The sequence below is a fragment of the Euwallacea fornicatus genome, chromosome 24, assembly GCF_040115645.1.
Source record: "Euwallacea fornicatus isolate EFF26 chromosome 24, ASM4011564v1, whole genome shotgun sequence".
Taxonomy (NCBI): Eukaryota; Metazoa; Arthropoda; class Insecta; order Coleoptera; family Curculionidae; genus Euwallacea; species Euwallacea fornicatus.
In genome coordinates, this window is record NC_089564.1 from 1,921,647 (window position 1) to 1,947,040 (window position 25,394).

Here is a 25,394-nt window from a genome sequence, read left to right on the forward strand (position 1 = left end):
TATGTGATTTTTTTTAGGACGTTCACGTGATAATATCAAAAGAATGTAAGGTGGACAAATTTCAACAATTATATAGGCAATCTAGGTTATTATAGGAGCTAAAGACGAGAAATATTACTCCGTCGATGTCTTTTTTTCTTTTAAACAAGTCTATTGGAGATACAAAAATATTTCGATTACCTCTTGTTTTCAAGCTATACGCATACGTTTGATTTTGACCATTTATCATGAACATGTCTTACGAAGGCTAAAAAAAGTATATGTCGAATGGTTTTGTCTCTATTATTATATTATATTAAACCATTAAGAGGGCTGTAGTAATTCACCACAAATGAATACCCCAGCGTGTTGATTTCTAGTAATTTTTCCAGTTGTAAACTCACACTTAACTTCTATTATAAGTCTAAGAATTCACTTAATGTTACATACAAATAATAAACAAAGGTCATGCAAAAACTTTCCTGTCGTAACGTAGACTTCTAGGTTTGAAATTGAAAATTCAAAAATAGTAACTTAAATAAGCCCCTCTCCGTTAACCTTTTTAAATTTCATAATTTAAAAAGCAAAGTCATGATACTTACAGATTTATGTGTACATAAAAAACTATGTACTTATAGTCTACTTTCTGCATGAGTCTCTTTGTCAATAAAACATTCATTACAAACAAATATAGTGCAATTTCTGCAAATACGTCTAGAACAAGATACACATTGAGTTTTATACTGTATTTTTTTTTGCGGGACATATTTTACAGTGTCCTTTGCATGCACTGGATGTGGTTGGTACAGAGCTTCTTAGCTTCCCATATTTATCACTTATGTTCAAATGTTCCCTAATATTTCTTTTGAGATTCGTTGAGAGATTGACCATTGTAGATCTTTTCCATATGTATTCTTTAGCCAGCTGCATTCTCAATTCTTACAAATATTTGCAATTTTTGTGTATTATTACTCTGTTGCCTCTCAAAATTACTGTCGTATTTACGTGTCGTGAAGTACTCTTAAATACCTTGCTAACTGAAATTTAAACCTATAAGTATAATTTATATATAACTGACTCTAACAGAGTACTTCCAAAGGTCTATCTAATTATTAATCGAAAATTATACCTATATCTAACAAAAAATAAATTAGAACAAATAAAGTACACCTGTCATCGGCGGATTGATCTATCACACAAGTCTTGGCACTTATAACGAATAAACAACTAATCACAAAGCAAAAATTAAATCACAAAGAACGTCGCGCGTAAACTTTTCGATGATTGCGCACCGACCTAATCTAAATACTAATTACCCAAAATACTAAGCATATGGAATGGTAAAATATGCTTTTCTCGATCACAATGAGGTTGGCACAGGCTACTAGTAATGAGAAACAAATTTGACGAAAATTATCAATATAATACAGCTTCAAGTTTAGTTTGCTATATGAGGATTCCTCGGTAAAATAACAGATTTATTATAGTAATTTTTAATAATATATATGTGTATAAAGGCAAAGGAACGGTACTTAATACATGCAATAAGTGTTTTGTTCACATGATTATGATGATCAACATTGTGCACAAATTTACGCGACATTTCTAGAAAAATAGACACAGTCATCAATTAAAAAGTCGAGCAAATTTAAAAATTGTTTCACAAAAATGAAATAATAAATCAGAAGCAAATCAATAATTACAATGAGTCATCTTTTGGCACGTTTTCGAGCAGTCCTTATCGTAATGCACTTTTTATCCAAAAACTTTAGAAGATCCTATAATAAAATTTTCAGATATAACTTCTCATAATTTTCTTTAAAGTGGTAGAAAATAGCGTTTACCTGGATATGAAACTTAAAACCCAACTCTTTCAACATACTGTGAAGTGTCTCTAACTGTAGTGGCTCATAAAGAAGTACTTTTTCTTTGATGTCAGTATTACAGCATAAAAAATTGTACCAAATTATTTGCAATGGAACTGGACACGACGGGATTTTTGTGGATTGACGTCGCTCAAACACTAAATCTTCATATTTTTCGCTAAAATCACCATAAAAAAGTTTAAAGTATGAAAAATGAATTACAGTATCATGCCAATTTTAACATTAACTGGTATTTCACAGAACACAATAATAAAATGTATTTGAATGAAAATAAATACACAATAAAAAAAAATGTAGGTACTATTTACTTACTCCGTTAACAAACGGTCACCAATAATATCCATTTCTGAATATATTACCTCCATGTTTGAGATCGCTGAAGTTTCTTGACTATCCTGTACATCACAAACACTTCCAATTTTCTGTACTTTACCATGAGCCTTTTTTCTTCTCTTAATAACCTTTCCTTCATCATCCGACCCGGATTTCTCCACAAAATCCACAGAACCCACGAGAGGATGTGTCGACTCATAAATGTATTTCAGCAATTTTGCTCCTCTAGCACGTTTCAAGCGCTTCACTCCAACTTTTTCCAGCTCTTTTTGTATTATAGGAGTAGTCATTGAATCGAAATCAGGTATTGGTGTGACGTTCCTGGTTTTAATTATGTAGTTTTCAGGAGTGTGGATAATTTTTTGTGGAGAGTTTGACGGTAAAGTTAGTCCGTTTTGGATGGCTGAGCCTTCTATCTTTTCTGAAACTATAAGAAAGTTGCTCAATGCAACGTATACAATTTTTCAGTACTTTAGCTGTCATCAGATCACCCAATTAGATGGGTAGGAAGTGGAGTTGGTCTAATATCTAGGTGAATAACCATTGACAGATTGATTCTAATTCAAAATGTTGAGAATTTACTGCTGCAGTAATTTCAAATGCTCCTTCATATTCAAACCGTATATAGGGTGTCTCATTTAAAGTTGTGTTTGAAAATGACACTTAAATGGTAGATTGTATGAAAAAGTGTCAAATAAACGTTGTCCGATAAAGAGGACATGTCATGACGATCGTGACTTTTAGTCAAAACGTCATTTTAAGGTTACTTCAAGGGCAATTTTTTTTTCCGAATGGCAACCCCGTATTTTTTTTACAAAGTTTTTAACAGGTGGCTCGCGCTTACAACTTTTTTGTTATCTATTTCTTCAACTCAGCACTCATAAGTCAAAAACCTAAATTAATTCTTTTATTCAACCTACGAATTAACTTTTTTACGCTAAGTGGATAAGAATGTTAATTTGAACGGCAAAATTTACTGTGACGGGTCATATTAGTCACAAAGGATACTCTTTCAAAATAGGTTATTAGTAAATACTGTTACTTTAGCGTAACTCGAGAATCCACTATTAATTTAAAATTTAACGATGAGTTTCTATAATAGTTGCTATCACGTGGCAACTATAATAAAAAATATCATTGTATAGACAACACTATAGTCACTATCACACTACTTTATTAGATTTAAGAGTGTTCTCATGATAATTGCGTAACTATTGCGACTATCTCACTATGTATGTAAGACCGACAGAGCGATAGTCCTATTATGAGTGACAATTCACAACGTGTTATATCGTGGACACTGAGTTGATTTCAACTCAGAGGAAAAGCTGCGAGTAGAAGAGAATTATAAAATTGTCGTTCTTGTAGACAGGCAGAGTAGTCAAAATAATTCTATGACACTCATGGGCAAAAAAGATAGTATTAACCCCCATTGCGGTAATGCGATATTGACAACCATATTCTCTATGTGACAACAATTTTTGTAATAGTTGCTAAGAAACGCAATTATTGTAAAAACTTCACGAGTATGCAGTTTTCATGAAAACGATCCTTTTTAGAGCAGTGATTTACCAATTTTGTCTTGAGTTTCCCATCCATCTAGTTGAGTGATATTCTTTATCTAGTATATTACCTGCACAAATCTCATCATTTAAATCATTTTCATTCTCCTCGCTACATTGTCGAGACGTTGACGGTGTTGTAAAATAACAGGAATAATTCAGTTCCTCATCTTCAATACAACTGTCTTGACTCCACGATAGGTATTCGTCTCCCTTATTGCAATCATTATCGGCAACCACGTCACAATTTTCGAAACTGTAGTAATCCTTACTTAGCAGATCATTTACATAATCTGTCACATTGAGGTCAGCAGAATTATATCCTCGGGAAGGACGATAAATCGAGAATTTCTCATTACTGTGTAACGAAAGTGCTAGAGATGAAGCTGGTGCTTGTACTTGACGTGGACTTAGAATTTTATTAGGATTAAGAGCGTTCTGTTGTTCATTGGAAAATACTTCATCAGATATTTCAATACTGACTCTATTTTGCTTTGCTGGGGAGCAAAATGTATTTTTGGAAACCTTACTTTCCTCTTGTAAACTAGTATTAGTTTGGTCATCCAAACAAACTTCAAATTCATGATTAAACGGTAATGTGACACTTGAATGTGTATCTTCAGAAGTTTTGATCTCTGTAATTACTTCTAGGATTGAACTTGAAGCACACTTTTGATCGCATTTGAGCGATTTATTTAAACAGAGATCTATTTCGTCTTCGGAAAATGAATTATCAGATAATTCAATGCAATTTGCGTCTTGGTCGGCCTCTTTCGATGGCGACTGCAGACTCTCTTTACAGAATTGTTTTTCTTTTTTTTTAGTATCACAAAACTGCGTTTCAAAATCCCAGTATTCTAATTCCTGAAAAGAAGTCTTGGGGTTTGTTTGTACAACCGCTTCAGTAATTATTTCGTTATATTCAAAATGTTGAGGTTCTGGAGATTTGTAATCTAACTCTATATTAGATAATTGTTTTTCATTTTGCGGGGAATTGTGGTGTGTTAATGGAGAATTTGCAATAGTTTTAACAGATTGAGGACTTAGATGTGTTAAATAAGAGTAATGAGAAGATTCATCGTCATCTAATTCAACATCAGGAGAAATCTCATAATGTAGATCAGGTTTATCTGAACCACAATTAGAACTGTTTTTATCATTGGTAGATTTAGTTGGAGTGGATTGTGAATTTTTCATTTTAAATGAGTCATCTACAGATACATTTTCATTTATTCCATCGTCCCCACTATTGCATCCTAATGAAGAATTCAATTCTTCATCAATATAAGTTGTTGTCCTTATTTTATTGTGAGTATCATTTATTAGTGTATTGCAGGAGGCAGGCACATCTATCTCCATTTTGCCATTAACAGATATATCATTTACAAGGTCATTTTTACAAAATTTAATTTCTGAATCAGTTTCAAATTCATCTAAATTATAGAAACTTGCAACTCTAGCTAAGGAAGAACTACTTTTTTCTCTGGCAATTGGATGTTCAGTATCATCATTTGTTAAATCAATGATTTCTACTTTCTCTTCACTAATATTTTTTATCTCTTCTGGATCTTTGTTCATTCTTTTCTCGCTGAAATCAAGTGAATTTTTTGGGAAACTTTCATCTTCTTCAGATCCAAAAATATCAGGAGATAGACCTCTACAAGAGGTACGAACCAAATTCTGATTTTTAAAACTCATACTACTGTCTAAAGTCTCAGAAGAGCTGACTCTATAACTTATAGAGTCAGTAGATAAATATTTAGATTTTTGATAAATTATTTTCTGTTTAACAGGTGACTTATCCCTACCCGGGATTGAACTCCAATCTTTCAACAAACAACCGCACCTGGCTGGATTATTAGACAATTTAAGGCAATTAATTTTGAACGAATTGCGCTCATATATATCATCTAATGGAAAAATACATCGTCTTTTCGGTAGATAATTGACGAGTGTAGAACTAATGGGCAACATATCTAATTTAGCTTTAGATTTCAGACTTGATTGACTTAGAAGTTCAGATATTTTTGAATCTATTAGGGCCTCCCGGTCTTCCTTCGTGCGGATTGAAAGAATAGGAGTTATGTATTTGTAACGGTTTTTAATCTTTTTGGAAGCCTGAAAATCTCAATATGAAATACTTTTTTAAAACGCATTAAAGACAAAAACTAACCTCTAACGGAGAGCTACGAACTTTCTGATTCGATACAGGCAATACTGACCGACAAGACTTAAAGCCAAATTTCTCTAAATTTGTCGGTTTCGCATTCTGTAATATTACGCTTATATCAGGCGTATTGATGTTTTCTTGGCTTTTTGAACTATGCCCATATTCAGCTTCAAAACTAGATTTAGACAAAGCTATTGCCAATTGCAGGTGTTCAGGATTTGTATCATCACCATAGACATTTTTGTTAATGATTTCCAAAGTAGAATTCTTAGTAACTTTCTTTTTGCTGCCAGTGTTTGTTGGTTTAGCTGTTGGTTTATTTGGGTTTTTATTAAGTTTCCATGCGCAATTGTTGCGCCTTCTGAGCAGTACAGGCGATTTGAAATCGTCTCCTGAATCATTATGTGCCGACTGAGGATTGACTTCATTGACATTCTGTAAGGTACTTTTCTCTGAGGTTTTGGTAGTGAAATTATACCGAACGTTTTTTAACTCGTTTTTCAAGAAATATTTTGATACTGATTCTGTTGTAGGTTTTGCGGATTTGGCATTTTTACTGGACGTTTGGGTTTTGCTGAAAATAAATAAGAATAAGTAATTGCTTATGGTACAAAACATATAAATTAAAGTCAAAAGGGTGTCTAATATCATTTTAAGTATTTCAAACAAAAGGACAGTCAATAAGAATAATGTGGAGGATGTCTCAGCTAAAGTTACAACATAGTCTTTTAAACCATTACTAATACTTTGGTCACACACAGTTCTTATTAGATTTTAATAAGTAATTTATTTGAGGACGCTACTTGAGGCAACAGAATATTATAGAGGGCATGTTTTAACGTACAAGATAAAAAATTCATGTGTTAGCATTTTGACTCTAGGTTAGTTCCTCTTTTACTTTAAATGTTAATTTGGCACTATTAACTTTACGCTAAAAAATGGATTATTAAGTCATAAAAATACACTTATCTGTGTAAAATTTGTATCTTTAAAAAAATTAGACATTTAAATATGAAGAGCATAAAAAGATACGACTTGAAGAAATAACTATATTTTCAAGACTTTTTGTTAGTTTGACTTAATTAATGTATTAGTATGAAGTTAATAAATTATTATGGAACACTTGATGTTGGACATTAAATAAAACGCACTGTATGAAATTATTTAAGTATTTTGACCGTCACCGCTTGATCACATACTAAATGGAATTGACTCTCAATCTTTAACAGTAAGCTTTAACCAATGAATAACTTAATTCATTATAATAAAATCTTGTCTTTTTTACAAATTGATATGAAAGAATTTTAGCGATAATGGTTTTCAAAATACTTCTTTAAGGTAAAACTAAACTAATAATAAATTACTCATTAACAGATTTGGATAACGTAATTTATGGACAAATAAGGAGATATACTAGGAAGCTTTGGTGATTCGTGTTATTTTTTAATTATCATTTAAAAAGATCTAAATTGTTAGCACCTAAAGTGTTTGGTGTTTTGCATCTTTTATTCTCCACCCTACATCATGAACCTTCTCTGTTACATTTACAATTACACATTAGAATGTATTAAACTTTTAATAAGCATATAACATATCTATAAATCGTCTTTCAAACACTAAATTATTATCTATTTTGGATTGTCCAAAAATACATTATCTTAATCTATTGTTGAGAAGTTTATATATGTATAAGTAGGTACCCAGCTAGAATTTAAACTATGTACTTATCAATGCAGAAATATAGCTGAAAAGAAAGTTTAAGGGTTTCATTAAAAAGACAAAATTCCATTACAACATTTATTCATAAACTACCCACATTCTCTACTGATAAAAATAACAACCAATTGCAAACCTAATTTTCCTATTCATTTGTGTCGTCGTCGAATCCGATTGGTTGTGTTCGCAAGTTCTGGAGGAATTTAAAGAAAACTGATTCTGGTTCTGGTTCATTCTTGTATGCGACTTTCTCTCTAACTTTGTGCAATAAGTGGTCAACAATTGGGTCACTCCATGCGTACCGAACGTGAGCTATTCTTGTCTTAAGGGCTTCAGAATCTTCTAATTTATTGGTAATTAACTGTTTCACTTTGTTAGTTTTGGGAAGCAATCTAGAAATGGAAACAGAAACATCCATAGATGTTGTTTCTTTTAAAGCTCTGTTCTGCACTAAGCAAACAACCCACTGGTTCTCATCTGTTACAGTCGATTTTTGAAGACTTGGAAAATGATGACAGATGCAAAATAAAACAATTTGAACATAACATTAATAGAAACTCTTGAGTTTGATATCACTGTTAGTTTTTCACAAACAAAGGATAGAAAAATATCAAATACTAAAAACAAATAATAACGAACTCATTGAACTTTAAAATACTTGAAGAATAATTTCATTGTGGTAATCCAGATATTAAATTATTTTACCTCCTGATTTAAGAAAAAATAGTCTACTTTTAATCCAAAACATATCAATATACCCTGATACAACAACAATATATCCTAATATTCTTCAATCCCAAATTTAATATCACTCATGTATTCTGAGATATTTAGATAAACAGTTTGCAATAATTTATTAATATCTCTTTTGGCATAACAGGACGAAAAGATTAAAAGAAGAGTTTCAGGCATAACAACCATTCAAATTTAACTTTAAAATTGTAAAAAATATACATTCACGGTGCCTGACCAAAATGTGACATTTATAAACTAGGTTTTATAATGGAACAACATCAATAATATTATTTTGTTGCATTTTATAAGTGATTCTGTGCAATTCCTATGCCGCATGTGCTATGCCTATTTTCAAGAATTTTATAGAAATTTCAATTATTAACATTTGATAATACTTCAAAAGCACATAATTAGAAATATATTTTTACTAATCCAATTAGATTTGTGTAAATTACACTTTTGCAGACACACAATACTACCACTTTCTGGCACATTTATATTTTGAGCAGTCCCATTTGTAAAAAAATAATTCTCCTAATTTTCACACAATTTAAATATATACGATCACATGACTTGATATAACACTGTTATCTTCATTCTGCCTTACTCTTTTGAATAATTCAAGAAAAATCCTTACAATTTATGTGTAACCTTATATGAAAATCATTATATAACCTTAACTCAACTAAATTCATAAAAGTATTTAGAAAGGGTTTGAAAAGCTACCTTTTAGATAAATTCTTCTATGACACTAGACAATATTCCAAAATTTATAGTAGCTCCGAGTTTGCATTATGCTTGTTTTTACTTTAATTTTTGTTTGTCATGTCTTGGAACTTTTGGGCAATAAAGGAGTATTATTTGATTTCATATTTGCTGCATGTATAATATACACAAATCACGTTAATCTACAGTATTTCAAGGTGCTTACTCAAATCCAACCCAGAGAAGTCCACTTACAGCAATAACTCCACCACCCCAATAATTTCTTTGCTTATAAAATGGGGTACCCTTGGTCCTTGTTGGTTTACGGAACCTCACATCAATTCTTTTGTCCATATTTGAATCAAGTTCAAACTGGAAATATAAGGCACATTGCTTGTACTTATATTTCTAGAGAAATATACAGTTATGCAACTATTATGTTAACGAATAATAGGAGTCTTAGTATGAGTAGGGTTCCCGTAAGTTTGGCAATTTACACTTTCCACTTGTAGGCCAAAAGTTTGAATTTAAGTTTAATTTTGAGTATGATGGTACTTACGTACTTGCGGATTGAGAGAAGATTGACATTGACAAGTGGTTAAATTGAGTAAAGATATTAGCGAAATCGATATAAGCCCACATTTCTATATCTGTCACAACTCGCAGCAATTGCCCAACATCGAGCTTTTTCGGAGACTATGATCCGAATTGGATGGATGTTTTTCAGTTGATTTTTCACCAATCGGATTAATCTATAGTAATAATCAGCCAATCCGATTACAAGAAAATTAGTTGAGAGGGATATCCGATCCAATATCATCAGCTTTAAAAAGGACTAGCAATAGCAACAGTTGACTGTTGCATCAATCCATACCTTGACTAAACAAAATTGTGAATACGCCCTAGCTCTGGTCGGGCCTAGATCTAGTTGTATGGTTACATTTTTAAGCTTCATTTTACAATTTCATTATTTCAACTTTTATAGTTCTGTGTATGATCTGATCTATTTAGAGGTCCATACGCTCAATTACCATTTTTTTAAAATAATTTAAAGTATTAGTATTAACAAATTTTTATAATACAAATTAAAACAAAAAAAATACCAACGATAACGGCTTATGAGGATGACATTCATATCTAATTTATTTACTATGTGCAATAAAAATTAAAGGCCACATCAACCTTGCTAATATTAGTTGAAGGTCTTGCTATATCTTGAGTCACCATCACGTTATTGTTTATTTAGAACATTTAACATTAAAAATTAAACACTAGAACCGATTAGGGCTAAAGTATTATTTTTTTAAAATGGATGATAATTGTTGTGAACTTTTACGGTGTTGTTGTGAATGTGGTTTATGTTTAGGTAAGAAACAATTGCAATTAAAGTTTCTGAATGCTTGGCCACATGGAAAATAATGGATGACATTGATTTGCTGTTTTAGGATTGTGCTGTTTATGCTGTAAGGATAGCAGTCCCAACCAACCGCAATCACGTCCTTATACAAGTATGTATGCTTTAATATCCATATCCTAAAGAGGTGGGTCTGAACTACAGAAAATAATGAGATGAAAAGAGAGTTACTTCAGCTACCCATGTGGATACTGAAATATCGAAACAATATTATTAAACATTGAGAACTAACTATGGTGCAGTAGATTTCAATACCTGAACAAAAAATGTTACATATTATTAAAAATATGATGCATTTCAGTTTCTAATAGTAAAAATTAACAATTTTTACCATCTATGTATGCCAATACTTTTGCTGATACAAATCTACTGTGGCCGATACTTGTGATTGAATGTTAGTGGAAGCACTGAAAACAAACTGTAATGAACAGAAATGACCTACTGATATCACTGCGGTCCTTAGCAAAAACGATTTATCTCTTCCTTTATCTACAGCAAAGCTATAATCTTGGTACTTAATAATGGAATAAAACTTTTATCAATATTTTTTTGGGGATACATTAAAGTAAGTGTGAAGTATACTTGTACTATTTTGGGACTTTCTAAACTATAATAGTTAGTATTGAATAAAAAGGAAAAAAAATAGGTTCTTTAATGTTTTTTCAAAGAATGTCTTGAAATCCAAAAACTTATAGAATTCTTTTAAAATTATTAGAAAGCCCTATTTTTACTTTTTATAAATATCTAATTAATCATACTAATAGGGTGAATTCACAATTGGGAAAATGCTTTTTCAGCAAATAAGACTTCATAAGTGTTTTTTCCACTTGGCAATCTTGTGAAATAATAACAATAATGATAATACAGAGTATTTCTTTTAAAATATTGTATAAACATTTATTTATGTTAAATTATCCTTAAATATTTGAAAGAAATTATGTAGGTGTCGATGGGTACTAAAGACATACTCTTCAATGTTTGCAACAGTAGTTTTTTTTGTTCTCTTCTGTGAGAAGTTATAAACACAAGGTATTGAAAATACTGCTTAGAAAATAATAATTTAAATAAAAAAACCGTCCCATTATTATTTCCATTGCAGTTTCTAACTATGACTTTTTATTGAGATTGTCATTTTAAAATTTTTCATTTAAATAATAATTCATATGCAAAGGTTAAGTTAGCATGAGGGTTAAAACTTTTTTTTGACTGTGCGTTAAAATTACTGGTTCATGATTTATCATTATAACAAAAAATTAATACCTTTGTTTTAAATATAGGCATCAAAAGCGCAATTTTAATACTTCTTGCGATCTTTTTTTTCTTAAAACCTTCGGTCTTTTAATTCACCAGTGATAAGCCATAAAAAAATCCCACCTGAGATTTTTAAAAACACTATTGTTTTTTTTATTTTCTGATAGTTTTTTTCATTCATTAACATGTTCAATCAGGTGCAGATTATAAATCAAATAACTATAAAAACCAAAACCTACACAAAACTAATGACAGTCAGAATAATGTAAAGCTGCTTGCAAAACTCAACACAAAAGCTGACAATTTTATTTTTGTCCTCAAAATGAGATTTCTTTTTTTTCAAAAATGACTGAAGAAAAATAGTTTTAATAAAAAAGCTGCATCACCTAGAACACAATCACCTGTTTAAACCTTAGATTTTTTAAAAGATTTATTTAACAGCTTCAGCTTTTGCTATATTCAGTTGAAATTTTGTACATATACCAATTTAGAATCTAAATACGTGCGCAGGTTTTTTTATTCCTTTTTTTATATTGAAAAATAGAAAAGAAGCGTAAAAATGTTTTTATGTATAGTATTAAACATAGTATACAGCGTATTTTTTTAAATATGTAATATGGGGTTTCACATGCTAAATGTTTTACCCGAAGTTGAGATCTCTTCTGTTAGAGCTACAGCTATAAAACTTAACACAATATAACCTAAGACTTCAAGTTTTAGTTTAATTTGTCAATAAGGTCACAAAAGTATTTGAAAATACTTAAAACGTGCATTCGTTTTGGTATACTGCTTAGCTGCATTGATTAGCTTATTGTCGTTTCAGAAAATAAATTTAAATAATCTATTTTAGTAATTCATTTTGCTCTTTATTATTAAAATAAGTCTCCTTTTTTGTGTTTTTCTATTTGTTTAAATCCTACCATTTTCAAGATAAAAAAAATGTAATAATTTATTTTACCATTAAAGAAATGTGCAATTTACTTGGGCAACAAAAATTTATTAAAATAGAGAAGGGGGAAAGCCCCGAATTTCGAAAAAGAAATACTTGTTTTAGCTTTTTTTTTAACTAATTGACGAATTGAAATTAAAATTGGAAATCTTACTTGTACTAATTTTCATAGTTCTAACTGTAATACAACAGAGCTCAACATAGGGTTATAAATTTAACATCTAAAACCGTGTGTTGCGTGTTAAAAAACGTAGTGCACATTTTTGCACTTAATAATAAAAATAATTCAGTAATACTTACTTCTTGTTATTTTATAAAATTTATTGTAGTTTAATTTAAACACGAAAAATTTCAGTACGTCACTGAGAGTAGTTAATGTCGACTCTTAAATAATTTTCCAGCGGTCTCATCTCTAGTTATGAAACACTTGTCAATTGTCAATCGAAGTGTCAATGCATACTTCTGCTTTATTGCTTTGCAATGTGAAGGTATGTGATGCAGTGTTTACTTTTATTACTGGGTACAGAATAGTTCACAGTCCTTAATCTTTAGGATCTGCCCTAAAGTTCTCGCGTGTTTCATAATAAAATATATTAAAATAATATTACTTTTAGTTATTATAAGTACTAATTTCTAGTGCTTACACCCGAATAGCTTGCTATCCTAATGTGTGGCAGCCCATTGATTTCTCCTTTAATGTGGACACTTGCACTCTCATTCATTGTGATAAGATAGGATTTATTCTTTAAATTTATCATTCCAAGCTTAGTAGTTAAATAAAATGGATATTGTCGTGCCAATATGTATAGTTGTTATTTGTATAATAATATTTTCCTTGTGTGGATGGTGTTGTAGAAGAAGGCAAAATGGGACAGTGTATAGAACTGCAAGTGAGTACTATTTCATAAGTAGTGATTTTTAATTTCATTATTTTTTGAAAACTTATCTGGTTTATGTCACAGAGTAAATGATTAAGTTCCTACAGAAAGTTGCTCGACTCATATATGTATGACTAATTGCATCATGTTAGCATTAAGCATGGCTTCAAATCAAAATCAAGTTAAATCCAACATGAGATGGGATTATACAACTTCATATGACTATTAATCATAGAGGGTTTTTAATTTCCTATTGAAATGCATCAGTTAATAAATTAAATATACTCAGATCAGTTTGAGAGAAAGATGGCAAATATTATAGGTTTTTGGTAACCTAAAAGTTATTTGAAAGACCCAAAACTTGTTTATAGCTTTTTAGAATTGGTAGGTTTTATTATTAATTTATATTGTATTCATCAATTGAATCACATCTATCCAATTTATCAGTTATCTGCATTTGTCACAATTTCTCAATATATTAAATTTTTTAACAATTTGTTGCATAAAACAATGACTAAAATCTGGCACAACTTAGCGGTTTTGGTAAAATTTTTCCATGACAACCTTGAGCTACCCTTCAGAGAAAATTTTCTTACTTATTGGTTTTATTTGTTGAAAGAGAGAATTTAGCTCTCTGAGGAGGGAACATAAAAATTTGTTCATATTAAAAGCAATGTTAAAAACCTAATTTTTAATTTCAAATTTCTCTGATGTTTACCTTCTCAAAAATTAAGTTTAAACCAGTAAAAACACACAATAATATTAACATTTCTCCATCACAAATGTTTCTCCTGGTTACTTCTGGGCGATTGTGTTCTTGGATGTGGTGCTTTTGACCTTTTTTTAACTTTTATGTTACTCATGATCTGATTTATCATTGTATGGTTACCACATGACTTCAAATTTTGATTGGGCATGAACAGAAATATTATTATTTGATAATATTGATGTATCTAAAATGTATGTATTTAAAAATCAAGTTAAACAAGGTATAAGTACCTGGATTTAGAAAAGTGCAAAAAGCTTGATAAAATCATAGAAAAATTAACAATACATATATTCTAATTTAAATTTCTTTATGATAATTGATTACAACTCTTATCCACAACTTACAATAAGGTAGTATTTTATTTATTTTATTTAGGTTAATAGATATAATGGAAGGCACAAGTATCAAAAGATTTTCATTTTACATTTTATTCAAGCAAGGTCCTAAAACTTACTCAGCAGGATAATAAAAAAATGAACATTATTGTTATTCATCATAAAAATCAAGATGGGTACTAAACACTTTTAACTGTTTTTACTTTGGACCATACACATTCTTTTCTCATCAGTATTTCCTTATTTACGGCTCAGTGAAAAGTATGTAAAGGAAGTTAATTATTTCAAATGTTTGTTGTTGAGGCCATTACTTTACCTCTACTAGTGTTGCTTGCAGCAACATATTGTTAGAAATTAGTAAAAACACTCATGTCTCAGAAGACTTGCAGAACAAGGTCATAGAGTTAAATAGACAAGGATTTAAACAGTGCATAATTGCAGAATCTTTAAGAATATCAGAAGTTGTAGTTTTGAAAAGTTTAAAGAAATATCAAATTCTAGACACTGTAGCATATCGTTCAAAATCTGGTTACCCTAGAAAAAGTAACCTATATGTACAAAAGTGTATTAAGAAGACATTGATAAGGGACTTACACAAATCATGTCAACAGATAAACGACAATAATCGTGAAAATTTAGATGTAATTATGATTGACCGTACTGAGCAGTAAAGGCCGATTAGTCCAGGGAATAACCCCATGAGTTGTTGCTGTATGTTTAATGGACACCCTGTATATGTGTATTACCTATAACACGATTCTTTTGTTAATCTTATTAATGCAATTATTCCAACCTGTGACAGCAAAATCTTAAAAGGAATAAACAAAATTATAATTTATATTTAGCATAAAGTACTTACTAATGACGATTTGATAGTTGCTTTGTTTATGTTTTTTACTAATATTATTACTTTAATTACTTTAAATTTAATTCCCTATACATATAGGAGCGACAGGATATTTTAAAGGATAACTGTTTAAAAAATTTTCAAGTCTACGTTGAAATATCAAGAATATGTTTTGTACAAATTAATCTGTTATCTATTGTTTAATAGTGATGAAGGAGTTTTATTTAATGATGGCGTTTATAAGCCTTATGACGAATATTAGTGAATCATAGTTGCGATAATGTTAATATATACAGTTATCACATAAGTTAAATAGTAATAAACAAATAAAGTCATCTGCCGTATACCCTTTAGAATAGGGAAAATTATCTATTGTTTTAAACAATTAAAAGACACAACAGGTTATTTTCATTTGATTTATTTATTTATGTCATTTAACAATACTAATACAAGACATCTTATTGTTCATTATTAGATGGTACAAGTGTGACGGTTACCACTACCCAACCTGTTCCTCAACCTTATCCGGTACATGGAGGACCACCACCTGGTGGTTACGCAGGTGCTGGCCACTATGGGCCTGGGCCTGGAATGCCTGTTCCACAACCACAGCCAGGTAACACTTTGCATAAAATAGAAAGTGATAATTATATTTTGATTTTTAAGTTACTGTACGCCTAGGTATTTTTATAAGAACCTAAGTGAATATTCAGCAAGGGATTATATTGAGAAAGCTGTAAAAATGAGAACAATGAAAATGTTCCTTGTTGCACACAATGCAAAATTACAGTTTTGCAGGTCTCATTTTATCAATATTTTGTTGAAAAAAATTCTTTTATTTTGGAGCAACACAAGTTCATTGATCAGTTTTATCTGATATTATGTTAAAGGATTCAAAAGTATTAATCTAATCTTACGCAATTAAATCTGGAGAGCGGGGTACTTATTTAATAAATATTTTTTTTATCTGCATATATGCAATTAGGTATTAAATATATAGAGAAGAAGAAATATAAATAAGTAGAAACGTTTGTTTTTTTTCAGGATTTTACCCACCATCAATGGGTATGTGATTATTGTAATTTTGGATACATTTTGCACTTTTTGCCTTTAAGTCAACATGCATTTGAAGCACTTATTTCTATTAAGCTTTGTATGTGTTCAGTTTCTTGCCCAAGTTTTCAATTGCCTGATGTTATTATATAGAGATTATTTAATGCAGCTTAGTCAATATTTGATATAATGAGTAAATCAATTATTTGCACTTATGCAGTAGATCAAAATTATCCCTATTAATGAATTGCTAGTACGTGCGAGATTTATTGAAGATACAAAAAACGTTACATTGTATTACCATTCTTCGGTATGATACAGGTACAGAAAATCAAAGCCAAATGCATTTTTTATTTTATAGGACATAGGTTTTTCCCCTTTTTTTTGACTCTTTATTTAATTACTAATGTTTAATTGAAAGAAATGGAGTCTTACTCCAACTATATAAAGCAAGTAAGTATAATATTTAGACTAATGCTTTGCAAATTTTAAGTACGTGGTTAAATTTAAGTTGCTTTAATAATACATTAATTATGAATTATAGCGATTTTAATGCAATAATTTCGCCATTTTTCAAGTCATTACAATTACGTAACGTTCACGATGTGTCTTTTGGTGAGATTTTAATTACATCTACATAAGTTTAAAATTCGAATGAGAAAGGTTGGGATTAGCCTGCCAATCTTTACAATTTGTAATAATTTTTACCTTGAATGATATCGTATTCTTGAACGAGCAAAATGCGATTAGGCATTCAATGCATGCGTTATTTGAAGTGGAAGTTCAATTTGCAACGCCATGCATGATCACATTTCATCCTTATTTTTATGCGCTTTTTACTCTACCGAATAAGATAAGAATTTTGCATCAGTAGCTTGGTAGTTATATCACATTTTTGTTTCAAAATATGTTTGTTTGATAACTGGCATTCCTTTTTGGAAGCTTTTAGCAGTATATAGTAACCTGGCAGTGGTTAAAGATGATATTAATTATTGCAGGTTTCTCTCCTCACTCAGGACCTTATCCTCCTCCGCATGCAGGGCCGTATCCCCCAGCACCAGGTCCTGTAGGACCTCCATACCCACCAACAGGTAGTACTTTGAAACTATTTAATATTATCTTGGTGCGGTGGCATCCTAATTTTGGATTTTATTTACAATGACAAACTAGCAACTGAGGACTCTACATAGAGCTATTAAAATATGCATATTGTTGGAGGGAATTTCAATAGAATAAAATTCAACAATTCAAATGCTGTAAACTGCTATATTTTGTTAATAGTTTGTTCCATTAACAAGATTTTAATAGAAGAAAATTGGAACCTTGTATCCATGTGATATTATTCTGCATTTGAACTGATTAAATTAATCGTTCGAATGTCAGTAAGGCATACCGGGTGATTTAAGAAGTTGGCTCGCTTTTATAACTTCGTTGTTTTTAAACTTAGAAGGAGGGAAGCTATATAAGAGTAGTGCCTGTTGATTGACATTAATGGTGTTTATCTAACACTGGCGGTTTAATCGAAAATTATATCAATATTCGATTTTTAAAACTAATGCCCTAAAAGTTTTTACTTGTTTGAAGTCTGGAGTCATTTTTAGCCCAAAAATAAGTCATTTAAAAATATATTTTTTTTGTGATTTTTTCATTTTAAGCTACGCCAGTGAGGCATATGTATTAGGCACAAATTTTCGGTCAAAATTATGAAATAAATTCTAATTTGTCATTTTATTGAGTATTTTTTGTTTTATAAGCAATGTAAATTCTGAAAAATGGTTCTTCCCATTTTTGCTCCGTTTTTCAAATGGCAAGATGGTGGCTTATTGCGATTTTCTAAAAGACTATTTTGTCAAAACTTTTTTATATCAAACATAACGTGTGTTCGTTTAGAAATGAACTGTTAATTCATTAAAAACATTCAAATTTAGAAAAAAATACTTTCAAATAACAGAACGAAAGATTAAAATATTTCTATATATAGAAATATATATTTTTAATTATATAAAAGCACAAGTTACGCCACACCTTCTAATAATTGGGTAGAATTTAGAAGAAAAAGGTCGTAGGGCGATAAATAATATTACCCCAAGTCAATTGGACAATGTTATGAGGAAAAGAGTTCAAAATGCTTTTGCTTGCCAAGAACAACAAGGTGGTCATTTTGAACATCTCAATTAATTACTTGTTGATAACTACAAGAATATAGAAGTTTTTTCAAAACTCGACGCCCTGACGTATAGCTAATCTCGCATTCTAGAACTCACGAATTGATGTACTTTGATTAACTTCTACCATAAATAATACATCGATTTCCTAGTCTTCACTGATAATAAAGTTTATTTCTTCATCAGCATTTCCCGTTTTCATTTTATTTGCTAATTTTTATAAAATAGTAGCGACTTAGAGGGTTTCTAAGTGGAAACCCTTCCGCATAAAGTCGTGCAGAATCGGAAAGCTGTTGACAATATTTTCGAAATACTAAGAGCGTTTCAATTTTTTTGCAAAAAAAAATTTGAAACATTTTTAGGCTAAAAATTACCTATAAATTCCAAAAAAGTAAAAATTCATAGAGCATCACATTTAAAAATTAAAAGTTGTAGTAATATCCAGTTAAACCGAAAGTACCAGATAAACGTCATGAACGCCAATCAATCGACTCTATTCTCATATAGCTTCGCTCCAAATTTAAACTTTCTAAGTTTGAGTTCTAAGGTTTTAAACATAAAATAGTTGTAATGGCCAGTCATCTTCTGAATCACCTGTTTCCTGTAAATACTTTTAAAGAATTTAACTTAAATAATCAGATTAATCGTTTATTACCTAAGAATTGAAAAAAGGTTCACCCTTCTTGATTGTTTGTTGGAGAATCATATATAAATAATTGCATAATATGTTTGCATATTTTACAATCACATATTGTTTCCTAATTATTTTATATTTTTAGGGAATAAACTTTGTTTATAGCACTCAAATTCATATCACGAAAATGTTTATTCAGGCAAATTAATAGTCTTTCATTTGATACAAAGTTTATTATAAATTTAAGACATAAATAACTTTATATCGCCACTCAAATAGCATCACAGTTTTATCATATCGTATATATTTCCTGTTAAAAATATGTTTCAGCAAAATTATTCTCATTTCTGCTAGCTATTCATCCTTCCTTAATTCGTAAAAGCATAATAAAATGGTTTCCTGTTCTAAAAATATTAATATTTTTACATCTTTGATTAACAATGAATTTGGTTATTTTCTGAGCTTAATTGATACTTGTTTTATCTTAGATCAAAGCTTATTTAAATTACATTATTTGAGAACTCTCTTAAAGCTATACTTTCGATGTGCTAGTTTGTGGATATATTATTAGTTTTAATAGTTTAAAACCGTAGTTATTATAAATATTACGGAGACGGAGTTGTGTTTGATAAATTTATTGGTTGCTGCATTGATTCATTTCAATGATCTATGTTAAAATAATATTAAATCTACGTCCCTAAAATGTTCATTACCTTCCTTTTCTCTTAGCTTTTATGAAGAAAACAACTCAGTTTGTCTGCAAGAGGCCAGCACAAGTGCAAGTTGTATAAATTGTAACGATTTGTTACTTGTCTTGCATTGATATTTATTACTATGTTTCTGTGATACTTGTTGGAACAAACATCTAGCCGCATGACTATTTTAAATGGAATACAAACGATAACTCCTAAGCCTGAAATAACTAAATATGAATCTTTCTAAAATATGGAAAAAAGCGAAATAAAAATTATTATAATGTGTAAAATGATATTTGATGATAAGTGCAGGGTACTGCATAAAATAGAAGCGACCAATTAGTTTATTTTGACGAAAAGTCTCTCTAAAATTGTTTGTGACGGGAAGAGTTTTGTATATGTAGTAACATTACGTTACCTAATATGTAACGTTATTTTTTAGCAAGTGAAGGTATAGTTTGTAGTTTGGATCTTTGCATGTGTGTCATACATACAAATCGTATGCATCAAATCAATTTAAGGCCCACAAAAAAATATGAGTAGTGGCGTTTCAGAAATTACGTTTTTGTATTGAAATAAAAAAAGTTAGTATAACAAAGGCAGTCAAAGGAATACGAAAATAAAGAACTATTAATTTATAAACTAAACATCAGAAGAGGAAAAGTAGAACTACAAAAACTGTTTATAGTTACATAGAACTCACTGAAATCATTAACATATATTGTCCTGTCTCTGATTGTGCAAGAATTGTAAGAAATAACCAGTTCAAACACATACATTCATACCACCATCTTTCCTCAACCCGTATACGCTTCCATTATCAATTTTGTGACGTTGGTCCTATCTGTAGAAGATCTGCAGATTATATTTCTATCTTTGTTGTTTGAATATTACGTTCCCCCCCCTCTTGAATATGTACGTGCTCCTTAATTTGATATATACGAGAAGATACAAATTGCAACCTATATATACTCCTCTAGTGCTTTTCCCTCTGGCACGAACAGAGGCTTGAAGCATATGTGCAAAGGAGAAAAATAATGTGAAGAAATTTGAACCCAAAGACACCGTCCGTCAGCAGTTGTTATTATTGTGGTTGAGTTGTAGAATTTGAGAAACAAAATCAAATATGGCTTTCCCTTAAAAAAAAATCGAATTCATACATTTAAAATGACTTTTTAATGATCCATCGTTACAGTTTCTCGCCGCTTATTGAGTGTTCCTTTTCATCGAAAGTCACAGTTCAGTATGAAACACATAAATTGACATATTTGTTCAAGGATATCATCCGCAACCAGGATTTCAAAATCAACCACCTCCATACGACGTGGCAATGTCCATGGGCCCAGGATCACCTCCAGTACCCCAAACTGAGGTCTACGGGAAACAAGCTCCATACAACCCCCATTACCAGAGTTAAGTGATCCTCTCTGCTTAACTACTGAATAGATAAGCAGGTATAATATGTAACTATTAAAATTATTTGGAATAGAATTTACTTTCTTTTTCGTTTTTGTTTTTTTTTTCATTTATGTTTTCCAAGAAATAGTTCTAGGCAGTTTTCAGTGTTGACGCATAATTAGGTATAATGAATATGAGGTAAGGCTGTTGTAAAATGGAAATGGAGAAATCTATTTTGCGGCCATTCCAGTGGCTACAATTGAATATTATAATAGGTAGAGAATTAAAAAAGAAACTAAATGAAGCAAATAATTGAAAAAATTAATAGAAAAATGAAAAAAAATTTAACAATTTCAGACAAAGTGACTGTAAAATAACTTTCTGTAGGTGCGTAACTGCGTTTGTTTCATCAGTGTCCTTGCTGTAACTAAATTTTACTAGTAAAATTTCGACTTATGTTCCGTTCATTTTTGAAAGTTATCAAAATGCGTACTGAAAATAGATTTTAATTCATTATTAATGTGCTAATTGTTAAATCTATTATATATCTTTGGCTCACATTTCAAAACAAAGCTTCTCGTATTTAATTTCCTCGGATTTGCTTGCAAATTCCTATTTTGTAATTTTATTGCTTACTTCATATTCAGTGTAACTATTTTAGCGTAAACACAAAAATATTCAAATTTAATCTATTCAAATTACAATTAGACTAGAAAATATGTCGTTTTAAGAGTTTTATATTCAACTTATTGGAACAACTGAATCGAAAATGTCTTTTTAAATTATTTTTAGTGTTGTTTCATGTTTTATACTTTTTAAACAAAAATAATTTCAGAGAGTTGGGGTGTATTGAAACGTTCAGATTTTGCCTCTTTGTGGTAGTAGTTTACAGTCGACTATTTGGTTATCTATATTATCATGCCAATGTACGTCTCCTTTCAACAAGTAATTTTATACGAATTGTATGATAAGTATATGCGAAAAAATATCAGAGATATTTATTATTAGTCGGTTAGGTTAGGTAGGAGATGAACTGAAGAAACTAAAGTGAAATATTCAGTTAGTAGGATAACCTTGCAAAGAATTGGTGAGGATGTATTACTTTAGTTAGATATGTTAAAAACACGCACCAAGTGGTCTTCGTATATGACAATAATTAAAGACAGTGATAGTAGTTGAAAAGATGGCATATGCTAAAAATCTAAACTTAATTAATCCGTTTTGCGATGATTAAGTTAGTTTGTACCAATTAAAGTGATTTAGTACTCTTTCTGGCATGAAGCTTCGGTATTACATGTTGAAAGGATTCCAAGCATCTCTGTTACACTTGTACGGATTGAGGTATTGAAATGACTTTCAGAATTGAGACATACTTATCAAGTCACAAGTCAAACGCAGATGAACATGCGTGGATTTTACACTAAAAACTCAGACGTATTTATAAACGTACTTAAATTAAATGAAAGGAGCTTAACTACAGATACCATTTAATCGTAATTATAACATCTTCAAAAAGCAAGGAGGCAAACGTTTCTCTTTTGTACATTTTCAGGCGGCGAGTTTTATTTTCCTCTTATGTTCTGATTTTATTTTCGCAACTCTAATTACCCTGTCAATGATTTTACCATTACAAGACTGCATTTTTTGAATTGCACTGAACTATTATCTCAATAAAAATTGCTTAAGACACTTATTTAAGTCGATTCGTTGAACTATCGTCGTGCTGGCTGGGTCTTCCCTTTAACAACAACACTAGACCGTGTAGCTGGTTTCTTCCGAATAGTTTAACGTTTTAACTGGCGCTGTTCGTTTACATATCACAGAACCTAAATATTAAAAAAATATATGAAATGAAGGGGGGAATTCCTGGCACGACATAAAATTTCATACGTACAATTAACTTATGGATTCAGAAACCCCAGAGAAAATTTTATATAGCCGCGTTCTTTATACGCTATCTACTTTGCAAGCCAATTTTCTCCATTTTTCTTTTGGTATTATAAATGTTTATATTATTGTGATATTCAATATGTGTTATTTAAGCCATTATGTTATAGTCTGGATTTGTATCTCGAGGATTGACTTAGCTAATTACCGCCGGGCTGTTGGATTTAAATATAGACTCTAGCATTTTGGCCTATGTTATTCTATGTTATTTGAGTATATTATGTACCTATACCGGACTAAAAGTGTGGTAAAATAGTAGGTACTTACGATACATTATAAGTTAATCGAGACTGTATGGTTAACGAAAATCAAATAAATGTATTATTCTTTATATATATGACTGTTTTGTTAATCATTTGGGTTGCTTGTTAATGGATTTAAACCATTTGTAGGTAACAATTTCGCTTATTAGATTCTCATTAGATTTCATTAAACTTCCGTTGTTTCGTGTTTCGGGATAATATGAAATTCATTTGAGACTCTGTTTTTTACTTTCCTATCACCGCCTTAAATAAAATTATGAAGTCCCGTCATTGATGAATTTCGCTTTGTAATAATTATAGAGAACAACAGTCTTAGGTTTGGAATGTATATAAATCATTTTTGCATGCATGGTACTGGTTGAAATAAATAATTTCGAGTCCACTTCTCTAGCAGAAGTATTAATCGTAATAAAAATTGTGTTAATTGAATTCGAATAGGTCCCTCTTAACATTCCTCTAAACTTGGCGTAAATTCTGCCCTAAACGCCAACAAAGGATGTGTATACAGGGTGCGCCAACTAAAACGAAACAGCTGTTTTCTCAGTTGATAAAAGAGTTATGCAAAACGGCTCGGACACGTCAACTTCAGTGTGAAGGGGGAAGATTTTTTATTAGATATTTACAGTGATTGCCTTCACCCCCTGAACTGGGGATGAACCACCCCTAAAATCTTAAAAGGGAAGGGGGGTTAAGTGATACATCAAATTAAATACTTTTTGAAAGTCTTTATGGCGATACAAAAATTTCAACACACAAAAAGTGTTCGATGAGGTTCAGGTCTGGTGATTGAAATGGCTACTTTAATACATTTGTACAGTTTTCCACAAACCGTTAAGAGTGTTTCGGATCGTTATGCTATCGATATCGCCAGAAAAGGGGCATATTCACCTCGACCCACGGCAACATCTTACATTCTAAAATATCTCGATAAACAAACCGGACCCATAATACCATCAATTCTCACAAGAAGGCCGACTCCAGATCTCGAAAAACATCCCCACACCATAATACCGCCTCCACTATGTTTTATCGTTGGTTTCTGGTATTTAATATCTGATCTTTGGCACACTGGTCTTGTAATATACGCTTTCCCGTCTGAGTTAAAGATGTTAAACTTGGATTCATCGCACCAGAGACTTTTATTCCATTTTTGTGAAAATCAAGGCAAATGTCCATTTGCAAATTCAATTCGCGCCTTTCGGTTTTTCTTGGAAATACGAGGTTTCTTGACGGCAGTTTTTCTCCTGAGACCAATAGTACATAATCGATGTCTTAGCGTACGAATTGTGATGTTTACATTGCATTTCTCGCATATTTCTTGCCTAATTTGTTTCGCTGTCTTGCTGGGGTTCGGAAGTGATAAACGTCTAATGCGTTTGTCGATGTCCAGGGTGATCTTCCTGAGACGTCCAATTTTTTTTCGAGTTTTTACATTGTCCATTAGTTTCAATTTTCGCAATATTTTGAATACAGCAACTTCACTGATCAGTAAATTGTTTGCAATAATATTTTGTTTTAAACCTAATTTGAACTAATCTAAACCTTGTGGATTGAATTCTACAATCTTTTCGCGTAAGCCCTCTGACAAATACCAATTCTTACCTATTTGTGCAGACATTTAGAGATGCAAAGTAAGAAAACTGTGGGAGTTATTGGCTCGAAACTACTAGTAATTTTCATTTTTCCATATTTTTATCCTGTATAAATAAT

General features: G+C 30.8%; 2 protein-coding genes across 5 annotated transcripts; one reads left to right on the plus strand and one right to left on the minus strand.

Annotated features, from left to right (window-relative positions):
* Positions 1-1,381: 1,381 nt before the first annotated feature.
* Positions 1,382-9,752, minus strand: mus312 (mutagen-sensitive 312). Of its 2 annotated transcripts, none has more exons than XM_066296004.1 (7): positions 9,342-9,752; positions 7,783-8,038; positions 5,934-6,504; positions 3,832-5,878; positions 2,178-2,625; positions 1,824-2,022; positions 1,382-1,757 (listed from the first exon to the last, which is right to left on the minus strand). In XM_066296004.1, exons 2-7 carry the CDS (start codon positions 7,878-7,880, stop codon positions 1,689-1,691), a joined length of 3,432 nt encoding a protein of 1,143 aa, XP_066152101.1. In that variant the 5' UTR covers positions 7,881-8,038; positions 9,342-9,752; the 3' UTR covers positions 1,382-1,688. The 2 variants fall into 2 exon arrangements, with proteins under 2 accessions (XP_066152101.1, XP_066152100.1); XM_066296003.1 differs by having other exon boundaries at positions 9,313-9,752.
* Positions 9,753-10,311: 559 nt separating this feature from the next.
* Positions 10,312-23,752, plus strand: LOC136346683 (uncharacterized). 3 transcript variants are annotated; one of them, XM_066296030.1, is made up of 6 exons: positions 10,312-10,452; positions 10,532-10,594; positions 16,005-16,145; positions 16,574-16,594; positions 17,581-17,673; positions 21,354-23,752. In XM_066296030.1, the coding sequence occupies exons 1-6, from the start codon at positions 10,395-10,397 to the stop codon at positions 21,491-21,493; spliced, it is 516 nt and encodes a 171-aa protein (XP_066152127.1). In that variant the 5' UTR covers positions 10,312-10,394; the 3' UTR covers positions 21,494-23,752. The 3 variants fall into 3 exon arrangements, with proteins under 3 accessions (XP_066152127.1, XP_066152129.1, XP_066152128.1); XM_066296032.1 differs by lacking the exon at positions 16,574-16,594; XM_066296031.1 differs by lacking the exons at positions 10,312-10,452; positions 10,532-10,594 and adding an exon at positions 13,165-13,590.
* Positions 23,753-25,394: the final 1,642 nt, after the last annotated feature.

Excerpts from the sequence above, each read along its gene's own strand:
- LOC136346683 (XM_066296030.1), top strand. The coding sequence starts at position 10,395 with ATGGATGATAATTGTTGTGAACTTTTACGGTGTTGTTGTGAATGTGGT. Across the intron at positions 16,146-16,573 it reads TGTTCCACAACCACAGCCAG|GATTTTACCCACCATCAATG; the intron begins GTAACACTTTGC and ends GTTTTTTTTCAG. Across the intron at positions 16,595-17,580 it reads ATTTTACCCACCATCAATGG|GTTTCTCTCCTCACTCAGGA; the intron begins GTATGTGATTAT and ends TAATTATTGCAG.
- mus312 (XM_066296004.1), bottom strand. The coding sequence starts at position 7,880 with ATGAACCAGAACCAGAATCAGTTTTCTTTAAATTCCTCCAGAACTTGC. Across the intron at positions 6,505-7,782 it reads CAAATGAATAGGAAAATTAG|CAAAACCCAAACGTCCAGTA; the intron begins GTTTGCAATTGG and ends ATTTATTTTCAG. Across the intron at positions 1,758-1,823 it reads GTTTTAAGTTTCATATCCAG|GATCTTCTAAAGTTTTTGGA; the intron begins GTAAACGCTATT and ends ATTTTATTATAG.